Below are 19123 nucleotides of genomic sequence, written 5' to 3'. Positions count from 1 at the left end.
CCAGTCTAGTGAATTTGACAGTGCCACAACCACATGCAAAGCATGTTGCGGTGCAGCGGGTCAGCATTTTCAGAGTTAAAACAAGCATGTATCCCTGAAAGTTATCCACTGTGGATTACTTTTTAAAGGGGCATAAGGGCTGTCACACATATGAATGAGCCCTAGAGAATATTTTCCTTCACTGGTCTGAGTAAGCTCCTAGGATTCATGGGCCCTGAGGGCCACATAGTAAGTGGCAAGGGCCACTGGCAGGACACCGGTGAATTTGATACTCTAAATATGTGTAAATGCAATTAAGGGCCCAGTCACAGACTAAAATAGAGTGGTTTAGTGTGTGGACAGCTGTCTGATTCGGCTGCAATGATCTGCGGTGAGGGGGGATGGTGTGACGCATGTTTCAATACATCACATGGTACAATTTTTTCTTTGTCAGTTTTATTTTAAGTGCACTTCATTCATGTTGCTGTACAGCAGCATGGTGCATTGTGCTGTGTGAGGACATGCAGTTCCTTCCTGTATGTAGTGATAAAATGCAGCATGTCTGCACTTTACTGTGCGTCACTGCATCGCATCTCTGGGCTTTGCTGCAGTGCAAATGGGGCACGTAGAAGACAACTGTTTTCTATGTGCTCTAGCAGTGAGTGGCGTTCTTCCAGTGCAGAAAAACTGCCAGTCACTGCACTATGTGTAGCAAAAATACCCTCCGGAGCAAGAGGGCTTACGTGCTGACGTCACGCCGCCGGATCTGGTAATCGGAACAGTGGCCATCTCTAGGTCCAGACAGATTGTTTTGTTTGATGCATCCATGTGGTTGTTTTTAGCCTCGTTTAACTGAGCTTTTAATAAAATATACTACACTATGTGCTTTTGTCTGGGCTCTGTGGCATGAGCTCCTTTCCATTTAGGACTTTGGAATGGGGACCAGGGATTGGGACGCCCGAATCACACCATTTTTTTTGCTGTATTATTCACAAGGTTGGGGTTTCACTTTTTTGGTGCTAGCAGCTCTTCTTCAGATGTGCGCACGTATATATATCATTTTTTACTGCACTATGTGTGAACTGGACCTAAAGGTGCAATAAACACATGTACATTTTCCATATTAACCAAAAACAAATATACTCAACAGATCAATGTCTCCTATGAGTATAAAAAAAGGAATAAAAAAAAAAGTGGGAAGCCCAAGTGATTGAGGCCTTAATGATCTTTTACCCACCACTCCCCCCAGCTATAGGATGGTTCCAGTGACATGGTCCTGAGTAGGGATGAGCTTGGACTAGGATCTTGACTCATGTATGAGCCCACCAGGAGGCTGTCACCTGTATGGGTAAATCATCTGCAGCTAGAGCATCGCTCACCTCTCCCCCCCCATTCCTGCACGAATATAATAGAAAATGCCTCAGCCTCATATGATTGGCCTGTACACGTTACAGCTCCCTTGTAGGCTCATAAACACTAGCCCAAACACCCCAAGCTCATCACTGGTCCTGAGAAGACTTTGTTATCATCTGTAGGAGTGGCAGTTGGCAAAACAACTGTCAGACTTCAGGTTACCTGTGACTCCCAGGGCCTAGAGACCCATCTCAGACACAGGAAGGACCAATGTGGGCAGCACAGTGGCTAAATGGTTAGCACTTCCGCCTGGCAGTACTAGGGTCGCTGGTTCAAATCCCAACTCCGGCACCACCTGCCTGGAGTTAGCATGTTCTCCCTGTGACTGCGTGGGTTTCCTCCGGGTACTCCGCTTTCCTCCCACACTCCAAAGACATGCTGGTAGGTTAATTGGCTCCTGTCTAAATTGGCCCTAGTATGTATTTATTTATATGTATGAATGCGAGAGTTAGGGACTTCAGATTGTACACCCCTTGAGGGTTAGGGACTGATGTGAATGTACAATATATATGTAAAGCACTGCGTAAATCGACAGCACTATATAAGTACCTGAAATAAATAAATGTCCAGGGGCTTTGGGCTTGCATCAATGACATCAGTCTGTGATGCTTCAGATATCCTCTGGAACTCTCTACCTCAATCTGTTGGGCTATCCCCTACTCTGGCTGCCTTTAGGAGATCCCTGAAAATGTATCCCTTCAGGGAAGCCTACCACACATCCAGTTAAACACTTATCACTTCCATCAGCTCATCCCCCACAGGTATAACCTTTGGACCACTTGCCCCACCCTATTAGATTGTAAGCTTTTATGAGCAGGGCCCTCTTAACCCTCTTTTTGTATTGTATCTGTACTGTCTCCTTTTATATTGTAAATCACTGCAAAAACTGTTGGCACTATATAAATCCTGTATAATAATAATAATAATATCATTCTGAACTGTCAGGAGCTTCTAGGCTCCTCCTAACCTGCATTCACAAGCAAATTTGTAGGAAATGCAACCCCCCCCCCGAAATCTCACTGATCCCACCAGCCTTATAGACGTGTACAGGCCAAGTTGAGATTTGTGCAATGCGGGAGCATTTACAAAATCATACGTGTTCCTACAATGAACACAAAGTGCAATTCTTCCGCAGACGCCCAGCAGCACCATTAATCTTAACCAGCGCCAAAATGCACAGAACAGTAATCATCTGTTCTGGTACAGCAAAAAAAAAAAAAAGGGATGCTTGCACTTCCTTGGTGCAGTTTATTGGGATGTACCTAAACAACATGCAAAAATCTGCATGTGCTGCATACATATCAGCACAAAGCATGTGACAGGTCAGGCAGCACATTTCTCATTTCATACAGACACAGGGATCAGCCCAGCCACAAAACCTGGCTCTCCTTCACTCCAGGGGAATACAGGGCTGACTGGGGAACGCTGAGGCTCACTGCCATGACAGGTCCTCTTTATACAGACATACAATGAAGCAGCTGTAGGAGGACACACATCCCTCGGGGAGGGTCATGGACACACATCCCTCGGGGAGGGTCATGGACACACATCCCTCGGGGAGGGTCATGGACACACACAGGGCTCCTTCCCCTCATTGTTCTCTGAGTGTAGAGGAAATACAAGTCTCAGCTCAAACACAGGGGGAGGAGTGGATGCTGGGCCTTGTAGTCCCTCCTCCAGTGTACAGAGGGATCGATACTCACACCACAGCCCGGGAGATCATCCAGGACACCATCCTCTCAGCTCCTCACTGGATCCCTCACCAACCAGGACTACTTCCGCTTCCGTGGGGCGGGGCCATAACCGCTCAAACTTGGAAGAAAATAGCTCGCAGCCAATGAGCGGCGGGCAGGTCACGCCTTCCGGGAGGAGGGGGGCGGTCTCTATGGAAACGCATCGTGGTTTACTCATTAATAAAGTGACAGTTGGTGATCGGCAATCGGAGCTGATAATAGCACGTTGTCTGTCAGTGTCCCGCAGCTGAGTACTCCTGAATTTATTGATAACCGTCTCCTGCCAAACTCATGTCCAGGGGCGAACTGACAACTCATGGGGCCCCCGGCAATAGGGGATCATGGGGCCCCTGTGTCCTTGCACAAACTCAAAAAAGCCTATGAAAAAGGTACCAGGGGCATCTCATGGGGCCCCCTACTGACCCCGTGCCCCCAGGTAGTGCCCGAGTTTCCAAATGGTCAGTCTGCCACTGCGCATGTCATTGTCTGAAGATGCTAGGTGCCTGGCTGCCTCTGGCTTGAACACTGATTTGCAGGATAAATAAATGTTTAATTATAAGTCATGTTGTTTTCAGCAGGCAGCCTGTAGTGGGTCCAGGTCTGCACTTACCATTTGGAAACTCAGGCACTGCCCAAGGGCCCGGGGTCAGTAGGGGGCCCCATGAGATGCCCCTGGTACCTTTTTCATAGGCTTTTTTGAGTTTGGGCAAGGACACAGGGGCCCCATGATCCCCTATTGCCCAGGGGCCCCATGAGTTGTCAGTCCGCCACTGAGTGGGTCCCTCCCATAGCTCTGCTGTTTGCCCAAGCTATGTACAGTATAGTGATGATGTCACCGCTAATTTTACAAGGTAATAGCTGGGGTTGCAAAAGAATTCAGTGAACATAAAGGGCCAGTTCACACGACACGCAATCCAGTGCATTTTTTTTCTGCATCAAAACCGCATTGCTAGTAGGTTACATGGCTTTCAATGGCATAGTTCACACCAGTACGGTCATTTCTAGTGCGTTCTAGTTCCAGAGAGAAAAGTAGAACATGCTGCATTTTTTGTGAGCTGAAATGGGGGGGGGGGTCTTGCCCTTGGAGCCCTCTGGACTACTTTACAAGAGACTGCACCTGCTTCATGGTCCCTGGCCATGAACATGTAGACTGTTCCAGTCTTCCTCCACCTGTGCTAAAACCTACTTCATGAGTGAGATGGGGAAACAGCTCTCATTGTTTGAATTCTGCTTGTGTGGAGTAAATTAAATGTTTTGACTGACATTCTGCAGTTTAGCCACAAGATGCCACTGTTTTCCTAACACAGCCTCTGACTGCATAGATATTTCTATATTCATGAAGAGGTGGAGTTTTTCACAGAGAGAGAGAGAGCAGCCATGTTTTTGGAGCATGGTGAATAAGGGGCCCTGTGAGCTAAGAATCTGATGACATCCAGGTGTGAAAGCATCCCTCCGTAACCAGAGCTGCAGCTAAGTGAAGCTGATGAGATTGCTGCCAGGAATGCTGATGAGAGCAAAGGAACTAAGCAACATATACGGCAAGACCGCATGCTTGGAGAGACATTTGTTCTGTTCAGAGGCACCAGCGGATGAAAAGCAGACCCGGGACGGTAAGATCGTGCACGCATCTCATTTCAGTGTTGGCGCCTTGAGACTGAGTCCAGGCCTATAGTTAGTTAGTTAGGGTCTCTGTTTGTGTCAGGCCACAAGTGTTGTTACTGATCATTGGAAGGACTCCACAACTTAAAGGGACATTTCACATTGAAGAGCTGATAAAATCCTACAAACTCAAGCCAGACTGGCGTTTTGCTCAGAAGGAATACTCAGGCACGTGCTACAGGACCAGTTATGGGAGGGGGAAGACTGTAGATTTGTGTAAGATTGTAAGCTGTTGTGCTGCACCGCAGACTAGCCCATACCATACACTGATTCTTCCTCTTTTAGGGTAATAGCAGGTAAGGTGTGGCAGCTTATTTGTGCCCGCCAGTAGGTAAATTACTTCACTTTCTACCTTCATCCATCAGAAGGCGCCGTGCTGTGCAGTACAAGGGTCTCAGCCTTTGGGCTGGGTGTATGTAAATTTATTGTATGTTCCCAGCATTTGTGGTTGTGTTTATTTGCCACATTTAAGTAAAATTCTATTGTGGCAAAAGCTGGTGTTGGGGTTGCTTTCCTCGTTCGTGACTTTTACACATGGTCCCTGGCCATGAACATGTAGACTTCGAGTCTTCCTCTACCTGTGCTAAAACCTGCTTCATGGTCCCTGGCCATGAACATATAGACCAGTGGTTCTCAACCTTTCTAATGCCGCGGCCCCTTAATACAGTTCCACATGTTGTGGTGACCCCCAACCATAAAATTATTTTCGTTGCTACTTCATAACTGTAATTTTGCAGTGGGAGGACTAGCGCCCCATCACTGATGTCAGTGGGATGAATAGTGTCCCATCGTTGGTATCAGTGGGAGGAATAGTGTCCCATCATTGGTGTCAGTGGGAGGAATAGTGTCCCATCATTGGTATCAGTGGGAGGAATAGTGTCCCATCATTGGTGTCAGTGGGAGGAATAGTGTCCCATCATTGGTGTCAGTGGGAGGAATAGTGCCCCATCATTGGTGTCAGTGGGAGCAATAGTGTTCCATCATTGGTGTCAGTGGGAGGAATAGTGCCCAATCATTGGCGTCAGTGGGAGGAATAGTGCCCAATCATTGGCGTCAGTGGGAGGAATAGTGTCCCATCATTGGCGTCAGTGGGAGGAATAGTGCCCCATCATTGGCGTCAGTGGGAGGAATAGTGTCCCATCATTGGCGTCAGTGGGAGGAATAGTGTCCCATCATTGGCGTCAGTGGGAGGAATAGTGTCCCATCATTGGCGTCAGTGGGAGGAATAGTGTCCCATCATTGGCGTCAGTGGGAGGAATAGTGTCCCATCATTGGCGTCAGTGGGAGGAATAGTGCCCCATCATTGGCGTCAGTGGGAGGAATAGTGCCCCATCATTGGCGTCAGTGGGAGGAATAGTGCCCCATCATTGGCGTCAGTGGGAGGAATAGTGCCCCATCATTGGCGTCAGTGGGAGGAATAGTGCCCCATCATTGGTGTCAGTGGGAGGAATAGTGCCCCATCATTGGTGTCAGTGGGAGGAATAGTGCCCCATCATTGGTATCAGTGGGAGAAATAGTGCCCCATCATTGGTGTCAGTGGGAGGAATAGTGCCCCATCATTGGTGTCAGTGGGAGGAATAGTGCCCCATCATTAGTATCAGTGGGAGGAATAGTGCCCCATCATTGGTGTCAGTGGGAGGAATAGTGCTCCATCATTGGTGTCAGTGGGAGGAATAGTGCTCCATCATTGGTGTCAGTGGGAGGAATAGTGCCCCATCACTAGTGTCAGTGGGAGGAATAGTGCCCCATCACTGGTGTCAGTGGGAGGAATAGTGCCCCATCACTGGTGTCAGTGGGAGGAATAGTGCCCCATCATTGGTGTCAGTGGGAGGAATAGTGCCCCATCATTGGTATCAGTGGGAGGAATAGTGCCCCATCATTGGTGTCAGTGGGAAGAATAGTGCCCCATCATTGGCGTCAGTGGGAGGAATAGTGCCCCATCATTGGTGTCAGTGGGAGGAATAGTGCCCCATTGTGGGTGTCAGTGGGAGGAATAGTGCCCCATTGTGGGTGTCAGTGGGGGGAGGAATAGTGCCCCATCGTTGGTGTCAGTGGGGGGAGGAATAGTGCCCCATCGTTGGTGTCAGTGGGGGGAGGAATAGTGCCCCATCGTTGGTGTCAGTGGGGGGAGGAATAGTGCCCCATCGTTGGTGTCAGTGGGGGGAGGAATAGTGCCCCATCGTTGGTGTCAGTGGGGGGAGGAATAGTGCCCCATCGTTGGTGTCAGTGGGGGGAGGAATAGTGCCCCATCGTTGGTATTAGTGACACAAATGATGGGGCACTATCCCTCCCACTAACACCAATGATACTTACCTTGCTGACTCCTGCTCCAGCCTGGGCTCGCTCTCTCCCTCTCCCATCTACAGCCTGCATACCTGGCTGCAGCAGCAAAACATGCACTTACCTGTCAGCTGTCTTCCTTCTCTGGCCTCTCTCTTCACTCGTTCCTGCAGCTCCCTCGATCTTCTTCGATCTCCGCGCGCTGCCGCTCGGCTCCTCCTCTCCAAGCTCCACCTTCTCGCCGGTGATTGGCCGCCTGTGTGCCTCTCCTGAGCTACAGTTCCGGTGGCCAATCAGCGGCGAGGAGGCGGTGACAGGGGCAGCATATCATCCCGCCCACACATTGCCGGAGACAGGAGCGGCGTCTCGGTTCCTAAGACCATCGGAAATATGTGTTTTCCGATGGTCTTAGGCGACCCCTGGGAAATGGTCATTCGACCCCCAAAGGGGTCGCGACCCCCAGGTTGAGAACCGCTGATATAGACTGTTCCAGTCTTCCTCCACCTGTGCTAAAACCTACTTCATGGTCCCTGGCCATGAACATATAGACTGTTCCAGTCTTCCTCTACCTGTGCTAAAACCTAAAAGTGAAATGCAAAAATGCTGCGCTACATAAACCAATGGTACAAACCATTACCAAAAAACAAAGTGAAAAAATAAATCAATAATTATTAGAAGAAAAATAGTAGTAGAAAAATATATTAATATTGAAATGGAAATATATATATATATATATATATATATAGTAACCACACAAAAAATAAAAATATATAAAATTAAAAAATCAAAAATCAAGTTCAATCAATAAAGTGTTCATTCAGTGAACCCTCCTTTGGGTAACGGAAATATGTGCATCTGTCATCAATTCCCATGCAAATACATCCTCCACCATATATCTGCTCACCTCACGCAGTGTGACCTCACATTATACTCTAATGCAGTTTCAAGAGCGGTTTGTAGAGTACTGCAGGCCGCTATCCCGATGAATGGTAACGTCGTGACGTCATCTGCACACTCCTCTCTGATGCGTTTTTTCACTAGTCACGTGACTTTATCAAGGGGATACAAAGTGCTAAAACCTACTTCATGGTCCTCAGCCATGAACATATAGACTGTTACAGTCAGTCTGCCTCTATCTATGCTAAAACCTACTTCATGGTCCTCAGCTGTGAACATATAGACTGTTCCAGTCTGCCTCTACTTGTGCTAAAACCTACTTCATGGTCCACAGCCATGTAGATATAGACGCTTCCAGTCTACCTCTGCCTATGCTAAAACCTACTTCATGGTCCTCAGCCGTAAACATATAGACCGTTACAGTCAGTCAGCTGTGAGCATATAGACCATTACAGTCTGCCTCTACCTGAGCTAAAAGCTACTTCATGGTCCCCAACTATGAAGATATAGACTATTCCAGTCTACCTCTACCTATGCTAAAACTTACTTTATGGTTGTCACGTACCTGATGGGAGACTGAATTGACGAGGTCGGCCTCACTTGTGTCACTAGCCCCGACCCTGCTGAGGTTGGAACAGAGGGAGTCTAGGGACCAGGGGGACAAGAGCGCCAGTGGTTGTTGCTTGCGGCTTTTGCAGGTGGTGACCTTGGTAGCTAGAGTATCTTCTGATTTGAGCACCGTAATAGCAGACAGAGCAGGTTCTGTGTAGTGCCCAATGTGCAGCAGAGCAAGGTAGGTAGCCAGGACACAGGACAGGAGCAGGGTCATAGGATAACCGGGGTCATCAAAAATCGGGCAGCGCGGTACAGAATCAGAAGGAAAAGCCAAAGTCAGGAGCAGAGCCGAAGTCAGGAACCAGGAGCAGGAGAGTAATCAGAGTTGGGTCAGGAACAAGCCGGGTCAGCAACAAAGGAATCGTACAGGAACAAGCAGGACACGGAGGGGGAGCTGAAGACCAGTCAGCACTGAACCTGAGCAGAGGCCCTGCTTAAATAGCCCGTCTGGTGCCAATCGTCGCCGTGAGTGTGCACGTGTGTGTGCATGTGCGCAATTGCGCATTCCTGCACGCCTGCGCACAACCGTCGATTCTTCCACGGGATCTCTTTCACGCATGCATGTTCCTGATCATGATTCTTCTTGCCGGAAATCCCTTACAATGGTCCTCAGCTGTGAACATATAGACTGTTACAGTCAGTCTGTCTCTACCTGTGCTAAAACCTACTTCATGGTTCTCAGCCATGAACATATAGACTATTCCAGGCTGTCTCTACCTGTGCTTAAACCTACTTCATGGTCCTCAGCTTTGAACATATAGACTGTTCCAGTCTGCCTCTACTTGTGCTAAAACCTATTTCATGGTCCACAGCCATGTAGATATAGACTCTTCCATTCTACCTCTACCTGTGCTAAAACCTACTTCATGGTCCTCAGCCATGAGCATGTAGACCGTTACAGTCTGCCTCTTCCTGAGCTAAAATCTACTTCATGGTCCCCAACCATGAAGATATAGACTATTCCAGTCTACCTCTATCTGTGCTATAACCTACTTCATGGTCCTCAGCCATGAACATATAGACTGTTACAGCCAGTCTGCCTCTACTTGAGCTAAAACCTACTTCATGGTCCTCAGCCATATAGATATAGTGTCAGGGCTCCCGGGTATGACCAGAGGTGTGTGACTGACGCAGGGAAACGCAGACTTCAGATAAGTTATAAACAATTTATTAACACTAACAATACAAACATAAACGCAGTGCAATACTAAAACATAACACAGTGCAAACGAACCAAACCAAACCACCCACAGATAACAGTACATACAGTGCAAGCGTCGTCAGGCAGGCCGGGTCAATATCAATCGGGCAGGTAGGTACAGGGGGAGCAAGCGGAGAATAGTCAGGTCACGAGCAGGGTACAGCAACTAACAGGCAGGTAGGTACAGGTGGTCAGGCAGAGAATGGTCGGGGTCACAAGCCAGGGATCAGAACAGGAGAAGTCAGCAGAGGTCAGAATCAAGCCGGGTCAGCAACAAGACAGGAACAGGAACAGGAGCAGGATGCAGGAACAAGATACAGGGCCCAGGAAAAACACAACACCAAGGCAGAGTCTGCAGGTCTGAATGTCCCTTAAATACACCAGTATAATTAGTTCCAGGTGTTTGACTGGCTGCAAGGTTGAGTGTCTGATTGCTGGGAGCACCCGCTGGCCAGCCCTGGTACTGCAGCTCAAAAGGCAGGTGAGTCCCACTATTGCTGGCCAGTCCATTCCTGACAGTACCCCCCCCTCAAGGAGCGGCCTCAGGACGCTCCAAACAGTCCTAGCTGGGCAAAAATTTCCACCGCCCGGGTCTGGTAACTGGCGGGATATCAAAGACTGGCACACCGGGCAGGACTCCAGGCAGGGGCACACCGGGCAGAGGCACATCGGGCTGGACTCCGGGCAGAGGCACATCGGGCTGGACTCCGGGCAGAGGCACATCGGGCTGGACTCCGGGCAGAGGCACATCGGGCTGGACTCCGGGCAGAGGCACATCGGGTGAACTCCGGGCAGAGGGACATCGGGAGATTACCAGGTGAAGCAGCAGGCACCGGGCCCCCAGGCAGGGCGACAGGCATCGGGCCCCCAGGCGGGGCGACAGGCATCGGGCCCCCAAGCGGGGCGCCGGGCCCCCAGGAGGGGCGACAGGCATCGGGCCCCCAGGAGGGGCGACAGGCATCGGGCCCCCAGGCGGGGCGACAGGCATCGGGCCCCCCGGCGGGGCGACAGGCATCGGGCCCCCAGGCGGGGCGACAGGCATCGGGCCCCCAGGCGGGGCGGCGGGCGCCGGGCCCCCAGGCGGAGCGACGGGCCCCGGACCCCCAGGCGGAGCGGCGGGCGCCGGGCCCCCAGGCGGAGCGGCGGGCGCCGGACCCCCAGGCGGAGCGGCGGGTGCCGGACCCCCAGGCGGAGCGACAGGTCTCGGGCCCCCAGGCGGAGCGGCGGGCACCGAGTCACCAGGCACGACAGTGGGCTCCGAGTCAACTGGCAAGACTGCGGGCACCGAGCCAACTGGCGGAGCAGCGGGCTTCGAGTCGTCTGGCAAGACTGCGGGCACCGAGTCGTCTGGCAGGACTGCGGGCACCGAGTCGTCTGGCAAGACTGCGGGCACCGAGTCGTCTGGCAAGACTGCGGGCACCGAGTCGCCTGGCAAGACTGCGGGCACCGAGTCGTCTGGCGGAACAGCGGGCACCGAGTCGTCTGGCAAGACTGCGGGCACCGAGTCGTCTGGCAAGACTGCGGGCACCGAGTCGTCTGGCAAGACTGCGGGCACCGAGTCAACTGGCGGAACAGCGAGCATCGAGTCAACTGGCGGAACTGCGGGCACCGAGTCGTCTGGCAAGACTGCGGGCACTGAGTCGTCTGGCAAGACTGCGGGCACCGAGTCGTCTGGCAAGACTGCGGGCACCGAGTCGTCTGGCAAGACTGCGGGCACCGAGTCAACTGGCGGAACAGCGGGCATCGAGTCAACTGGCGGAACTGCGGGCACCGAGTCGTCTTGCAAGACTGCGGGCACTGAGTCACCTGGCAAGACTGCGGGCACCGAGTCGTCTGGCAAGACTGCGGGCACCGAGTCGTCTGGCGGAACAGCGGGCATCGAGTCAACTGGCGGAACAGCGGGCATCGAGTCAACTGGCGGAACAGCGGGCACCAAGTCGTCTGGCTCGACAGCGGGCATCGGGTCACCAGGTATGACAGCGGGCACTGGGTCACCAGGCATCAGGTCATTTGGCTCGCCAGCGGGCACCACGTCATCTGGCAAGGCAGTGGGCACCGAGTCACCAGGTACGACAGCGGGCTCTGAGTCAATTGGCACGACAGCGGGCACCGGATCAGGTACCGGATCATCTGGATCAACAGCGGGCATCGAGTCAACTGGCCTAATAGGATCATCAGGCTGGATCAGTTCATTATGCTGGGTAGAAGCATCCGGCTGAGTAGAGGCATCCGGCTGAGTAGAGGCTTCAGGCTGAGTAGAGGCTTCAGGCTGAGTAGAGGCTTCAAGCTGAGTAGAGGCTTCAGGCTGAAGAGAGGCATCAGGCTGAAGAGAGGCATCCGGCTGAGTAGAGGCTTCAGGCTGAGTAGAGGCTTCAGGCTGAGTAGAGGCTTCAGGCTGAGTAGAGGCTTCAGGCTGAGTAGAGGCATTAGGCTGAAGAGAGGCATCAGGCTGAACCACGGAAGGCAGGTTCTCAGACGGTAGGCTCACCGGTTTGGATACTGGCAGGATGGTACTGGTTGGAAAGAATTTTCGCTTTTTTCTGGTTTTAACTACTGGGGCACTGCAAGTAAACGCAGGTCTGCAAATGAATGGAGCAGCTGGAGACAGAGAAGAGCTGGAGGATGGAACAGGGGAAGGAACAGTCGCTACAGAGGGCTTCTTTACAGGGTTAAAGGCAGGATAGGTGCAGCGAGTGGGAACAGGGTACTGACATGCGGTAGATAGCCAAGTATACTGGGCTGTAACTGGAGGAGCTGTTGGGAATACAGGAGTAGAGCTTTGAGGAGATAGATTAGAAGCGGGACTGGGTCTTTGTAAGCTGACTGAGGCTGGGTGTAACAAATCTGTCCATGTCTGCAGTATGGGTTGAACAAAGCTGAGCTTACACAAAGCCTGTCTGACCAAAGACTGCACTGCGTTTATACAATCTCTTAGTACCTGTGGTGAACATGTGGAATAACGCTCCAGAAAGTAACCCACATCATCCTCTAATAACCATACCAGGGACTCTACCTGGTCTGCACTAAATGGTGGCAAAAATTCATCCCTGCATTCGGGGGTACCAGATGAAACCAACTCAGCAAAAACCTCAATCAATGGCTGCACCTCAGAGAACTCTGTGCCCTGATCTACTAGAACATGAGCGAGCCGTATACATTCTAGCAGTTCATCCCGGGTATACTCCTTCAGAGTTTGATAAGCATACTCCCTGTCATCAAACACTAGCAGATATAAATACGCAACCTCATCCAGATCCATCCTTCCCATCAACAAACCAAGATGGCTTCCCTGTGCAGCCACTTCTGGTCAGGATTGGCCTTGGTGTAATGTCAGGGCTCCCGGGTATGACCAGAGGTGTGTGACTGACGCAGGGAAACGCAGACTTCAGATAAGTTATAAACAATTTATTAACACTAACAATACAAACATAAACGCAGTGCAATACTAAAACATAACACAGTGCAAACGAACCAAACCAAACCACCCACAGATAACAGTACATACAATGCAAGCGTCGTCAGGCAGGCCGGGTCAATATCAATCGGGCAGGTAGGTACAGGGGGAGCAAGCGGAGAATAGTCAGGTCACGAGCAGGGTACAGCAACTAGCAGGCAGGTAGGTACAGGGGGTCAGGCAGAGAATGGTCGGGGTCACAAGCCAGGGATCAGAACAGGAGAAGTCAGCAGAGGTCAGAATCAAGCCGGGTCAGCAACAAGACAGGAACAGGAGCATGAGCAGGATGCAGGAACAAGATACAGGGCCCAGGAAAAACACAACACCAAGGCAGAGTCTGCAGGTCTGAATGTCCCTTAAATACACCAGTATAATTAGTTCCAGGTGTTTGACTGGCTGCAAGGTTGAGTCTCTGAATGCTGGGAGCACCCGCTGGCCAGCCCTGGTACTGCAGCTCAAAAGGCAGGTGAGTCCCACTATTGCTGGCCAGTCCATTCCTGACATATAGACTCTTCCAGTCTACCTCTACCTATGCTAAAACCTACTTCATGGTCCTCAGCCGTAAACATATAGACCGTTACAGTCAGTCTGCCTCTACCTGTGCTAAGACCTACTTCATGGTCCTCAGCCGTAGATGTATAAACTGTCCCAGTCTGCTTCTACCTGTGCTAAAACCTACTTCATGGTCCCCAACCATGAAGAGATATAGACTATTTCAGTCTACCTCTATCTGTGCTAAAACACTGTTCCAGTCTGCCTCTACCCGTGGCAATACCTATTTCACGATACCCAGCTGTGAATACATAAAATGTTCCAGTCTATCTATTACTTGCGCTGCTATTACTGAGCGAGAGGTGTCCTCTGCTAACAGTGCCCAACATTTTGGAATGTCCCATGCTCCATTGTCTTCCACTGTTTTCAAGTTCTACCAGCAAATAAACTTCAGGGGAACAGCTGGAGTGAATGGACTGCTGTTGTGTGCCTGGCTACCTCTGCGCTAATTTGGGAAAGAACCTGTCATATTCTCAGTGGCCCTTATGGGGGAAGCACTACAGACTGGTTAGTTTAACCTCTTTAGTCTGGAAGATACTGAAGAATTTTTGATAGAAAATAATATTATAAGAATCAGCATGGATTGATGAAAGAGCAAAGCTGTCAACAAATCTGATTTCTTTTTTATGAGGAGGTAAGCAAAAATATTGACAAAGGAGTGGTTGTTGATATAGTATACTTGGACTTTGCAAGAACATATTCCTAACACCCAGAAAATGTGTACGGTAAAGTCTATAGGCTTAGAAAATTCAGTTTGTAAATGGATAGAAAACTGGCTATAAGACTGTATTCAGAGAGTAGTGGTTAGCTACTTGTTGACCAAGGTACGTATAAAAACGTTTAGGATATTCTAGGAGGAAAACAGCTGGGGCAGTCAAAGACCTGGGTGTTCTGGTAGATCAGGGGTCTCCAAACTTTCTAAATAAAGGGCTAGTTTATTGTACTTCAGACTTTTGAGGGGGTCAGACTGTGGACTGCGGCAGTGGAAATTTTCCTGGCATTAGTAGATATAAGCATCACCACATTTGGTATGTGGGGGAGGAATAGTGCCCCATTGTTGGTATTATTGGGTGGAAAAGTGCCCCATTATTGGTGTCAGTGGGAGAAATGGTGCCCCATTGTTGGTGTCAGTTGGCAGAATAGTGGTTCATATCAGTGAAAGGCCCAAGGGCCAAACAAAGGCAAGCAAAAGGCCGCATACGTCCCCAGGGCCGCAGTTTGGAGACCACTGTGGTAGATCATAGACTTAATAATAGCATGCAATGCTAAGTTGCCAATTTTTTTTCTCAGTACAATCATTAGTAAGACCTCATCTGGAATTTGTAGTTCAGTTTTGAACACCAGTTTACAAAAAGGATATCGGAGAACTGGAGAAAATACAGAGAAGGGCAACCAAACTGATAAGAGGCATGGAGGAGCTCAGCTATGAAGAAAGATTAGAGGAACTGAATTTATTCTCTTTTGAGAAGAGCAAATTATAGGGAATATGATCAACATGTACAAATACATAAGTCGTCCATAAATTGAACTTGCAGTGCAGTTATTCACTTACAGTCGTTACAAAAGACAAACGGGCACTCTTTATGTCTGGAGAAAACTGAATTAACTTCCAAATACTGTACATACTTTTTTTTTACTAGTGGCTGAACTACATGAACTTGTGTCTTTTTTTCAACTTGACTAATTATGTAACTATGTAATAGAATTCCTTTAAAGTGGTATTAACCACTTGCCTACCGGGCACTTACAGTATACCTCCTTCTTTACCAGGCCAATTTTCAGCTTTCAGCGCTGTCGCACTTTGATTGACAATTGCGCGGTTATGCAAAATTGTACCCATATGAAATTTTTATCATTTTTTTCTCATAAATAGAGCTTTCTTTTGGTGGTATTTACTCGCCGCTGGGTGTTTTACTTTTTGCGCTATACACAAAAAAAATGCAAAAAATGTGGAAAAAAAAAGTTTCTTTGTTTCTATTATAAAATTTTGCAAACAGGTAATTTTTCTCCTTCACTGATGTGCGTTGATGAGGCAGCACTGATGGGCACTGATAGGCAGCACCAATGAGCACTGATAGGCAGCACTGATGGGCACTGATAGGCAGCACTGATAGGTAGCACTAATGAGGTGGCACTGATAGGGGACACTGATGATGGGTACTGATAAGACGGCACTGATAGGTGGCACTGACTGGCATCACTGCTGGGCACTGACTGGCCGCACTGCTAGGTATTGACTGGCGGCACTGTTAGGCATTGACTGGAGCAAAAGCTGGGCACTGACTGGCACAACCTCTGGGCACTGACTGGTGGCACTGACTGGCAGCACTGCTGGGCTGCACTGATGGGCACTGGTGGGTGGCACTGGTGGGCACAGGTGGGTGGGCACAGGTGGGTGGCACTGCTGGGCACAGGTAGGTGGCACTTCTGGGTGGCACTGGTGGGCACTGCTGGGCCCAGGTGGGTGCACTGCTGGGTGGCACTGGTGGGCACAGGTGGGTGCACTGCTGGGTGGCACTGGTGGGCACAGGTGGGTGCACTGCTGGACACAAGTGGGCAGAACTGGTGGGTGGCACTGCTGGGCACCGATCATCAGGGCACTGATCATCAGTGCCCTGATGATCGGTGCCAATCCCTGCTCTAACAGCTGCCAGTTCTCGGCAGTACTTTCCTCACGATTTGACAGCGTGAGGAAAGTGCAGCCAAGAACCGGCAATTTCATTTCCCTGTGATCAGCGTGTCATTGGACAAGGCTGATCATGTGGTAAAAGACCGCTGTGATTGGCCTTTTACCACATCACATGATCAGCTGTGTCCGTAGGATGCAGGAGAGCGCGTTCTGGGAGGACGGCATATGACGCCCTCCCAGAACTGGCCGGCTGCAGTGTAGCCGTCATTCGGCTATCTGCGGTCGGCAACTGGTTAAACCCAAAAGCAAAACTATATAATATTCATTTGATACATCTACCAAAAAATTATTTTTTCATATGGCATTCCTGATATGTTCAATATTTTGGAGACCTCCTTACAACTACATCTATTAGATTATTTATACATAGTTACATAGTTAGTCTGGCTGAAAAAAAGACAAAAGTCCATCCAGTTCAACCATAGAAAAAAAAAAAGTTATAATCCTATACCCACAGTTGATCCAGAGGAAGGAAAAAAAAAAACCAGTAAAGCACGATCCAATTTGCACCTGCTGGGAAAAAAAATTCCTTCCTGATCCCCCCGAGAGGCAATCGGATATTCCCTGGATCAACTTTACCTATAAATGTTAGTATCCAGTTATATTCTTAAGAATATTTAAGAAAGAATCCAGGATTTTTTGAGGCAATCCACTGAGCTGGCCAGAACCAACTCTTGAGGGAGTCTATTCCACATTTTCAGAGCTCTCACTGTGAAGAAACCTTTCCGTGTTTGGAGATTAAATTTCTTTTTCCTCCAGATATAGAGTGCCCCCTTGTCCTCTGTGATGACCTCAGGGTGAATAGCTCTACACCGAGTTCACTATATGCACCACTGATGTATTTATACATGTTGTTCATATCCCCCCTTCATCTCCTCTTCTCAAGAGAGAATACCTTCAGTTCCTCTAATCTTTCCTCATAGCTGAGCTCCTCCATGCCTTGTATCAGTTTAGTTGCCCTTCTCTGCATTTTCTCCAGTTCCCCAATGTTCTTTTGTGACTTGGTGCCCAGCATTGAACTGCATATTCCAGATGAGGTCTTACTAATTTGTACAGTGGTACTATGATATCTCTCTCTCTGGAGTCTATACCTCTTTTAATACAAGGGAGGATTTTGCTCGCTTTAGAAACCGTAGCTTGGCATTGCATGCCATTATTAAGCTTGTGATCTACCAGAACTCCCAGATCCTTCTCCACCATTGACTCCCCCAGTTGTACTCCCCTAGTATGTATGATACATGCATATTCTTAGCCCCCAAGTGCATTACCTTACATTTATCAACATTAAACCTCATTTGCCACATAGTTGCCCAATTAAACAAAGCATTGAGGTCGGCTTGTAAATTGAAGACATCCTGTAAGGACGTTATTCCACTGCACAGCTTGGTGTCATCTGCAAAGACTGAAAAGGGATTTTTAATCTCAGATCCTATATCGTTTATAAATATATTAAAAGGTAAGGGTCCCAACACTGAACCCATATACTGTGGATTATATTATACCAGTGGTCACTAAATGGTGGACCGCGGTCCGCGAACAGCCCCAGCAGTACTGCCACCCGGACCGCAAGCCTGCAATGAAAGATCCGCCACTGAGTAGGGTGGTTGTCATGGTAACATGACATCATGTGTGCGCCCCCGCCCCTTCCAGCTGATTGTCTCTCCGGCTCCCGCTTCCTGACTGTACACAAGCATCCAGCAAGGATCCCGGCACAACTCCTGTCTGCTCTCAAGGTAGGGTGTAGTCTTACAGGGGCACACATTGAATGTTAAGGGACACTCTGATGAGTACAACATAGAATGTGCCCATCAGAGCGCCCCTTAACATAACATGTGTCCATCAGAGTGCCCCTTAATATAAATGTGCCCATCAGAGATCCCCTTAATATAAAATGTGCCCATCAGCATGCCCCTTATTTTATGTTAAGGGGCGCTCTGATGGGCAAATTTAATGTTAAGGTGCACTCTGATGGGCACAACATAGAATGTGCCCATCAGAGTGCCCCTTAACTTAAAATGTATTCAGCAGAGTGTCCCTTAACATAAAATGTGCTCATTAGAGTGCCCCTAACATAAAATGTGCCCATCAGAGTGCACCTTAATATAAATGTGCCCATCACAGTGCACCTTAATATAAATGTGCCCATCAGCGTGCCCCTTAACATAAAATGTGCCCATCAGCATGCCCCTTATTTTATGTTAAGGGGCACTCTGACGGGCCCATTTTATATTAAGGAGGCACAAATGAGCAAATACTGTGGAAAGGGGTACTATGATGGGCACATGTGATGGATAGGGGCACTCTGATCGGGAAATATGATAGAAAGGGGTACTTTGAGTGTAAGGGGGCACTCTGATGGGGAATACCTGATGTAAGGTGGCAATGTGTTGGGGATACCTGATGTAAAGGGGTACTCTGATGGGGACAAGTGATGTAAAGGAGCACTCTGATGGGCACACCTGATGTGATGGGAATACATTATGTAAAGTTGCACTCTGATGGCGATACCTAATGTAAGGGGGCACACCCTATTTGGACCTTGGCCAAAAGAAAATTTTAGTGACTGGACCTCCTTGAATTTTAATTCAATACCCCTGTATTATACTATCTTTGATATGCTTGATATTTTTGAAAACCTCCTTGCTGCTACA

General features: G+C 49.2%; 2 protein-coding genes across 2 annotated transcripts in view; one reads left to right on the top strand and one right to left on the bottom strand.

Moving 5' to 3' along the window:
* REEP4 (receptor accessory protein 4) overlaps positions 1-3179 on the bottom strand; it is a 34234-nt gene extending 31055 nt beyond the window's left edge. The window contains exon 1 of the mRNA XM_089658707.1: positions 3096-3179. Coding sequence (XP_089514833.1) covers positions 3096-3127 — 32 coding nt within the window. The 5' untranslated portion in view covers positions 3128-3179. The remainder of the gene's footprint in view (positions 1-3095) is intronic.
* Positions 3180-4513: 1334 nt separating this feature from the next.
* SFTPC (surfactant protein C) overlaps positions 4514-19123 on the top strand; it is a 34748-nt gene continuing 20138 nt past the window's right edge. The window contains exon 1 of the mRNA XM_089658706.1: positions 4514-4735. Coding sequence (XP_089514832.1) covers positions 4715-4735 — 21 coding nt within the window. The 5' untranslated portion in view covers positions 4514-4714. The remainder of the gene's footprint in view (positions 4736-19123) is intronic.

Source organism: Staurois parvus, unplaced genomic scaffold, assembly GCF_062004578.1.
Source record: "Staurois parvus isolate SC_StPar_1 unplaced genomic scaffold, SC_StPar_1.0 ptg001090l, whole genome shotgun sequence".
Taxonomy (NCBI): Eukaryota; Metazoa; Chordata; class Amphibia; order Anura; family Ranidae; genus Staurois; species Staurois parvus.
This window is presented reverse-complemented; position numbering and strand designations above follow the sequence as displayed.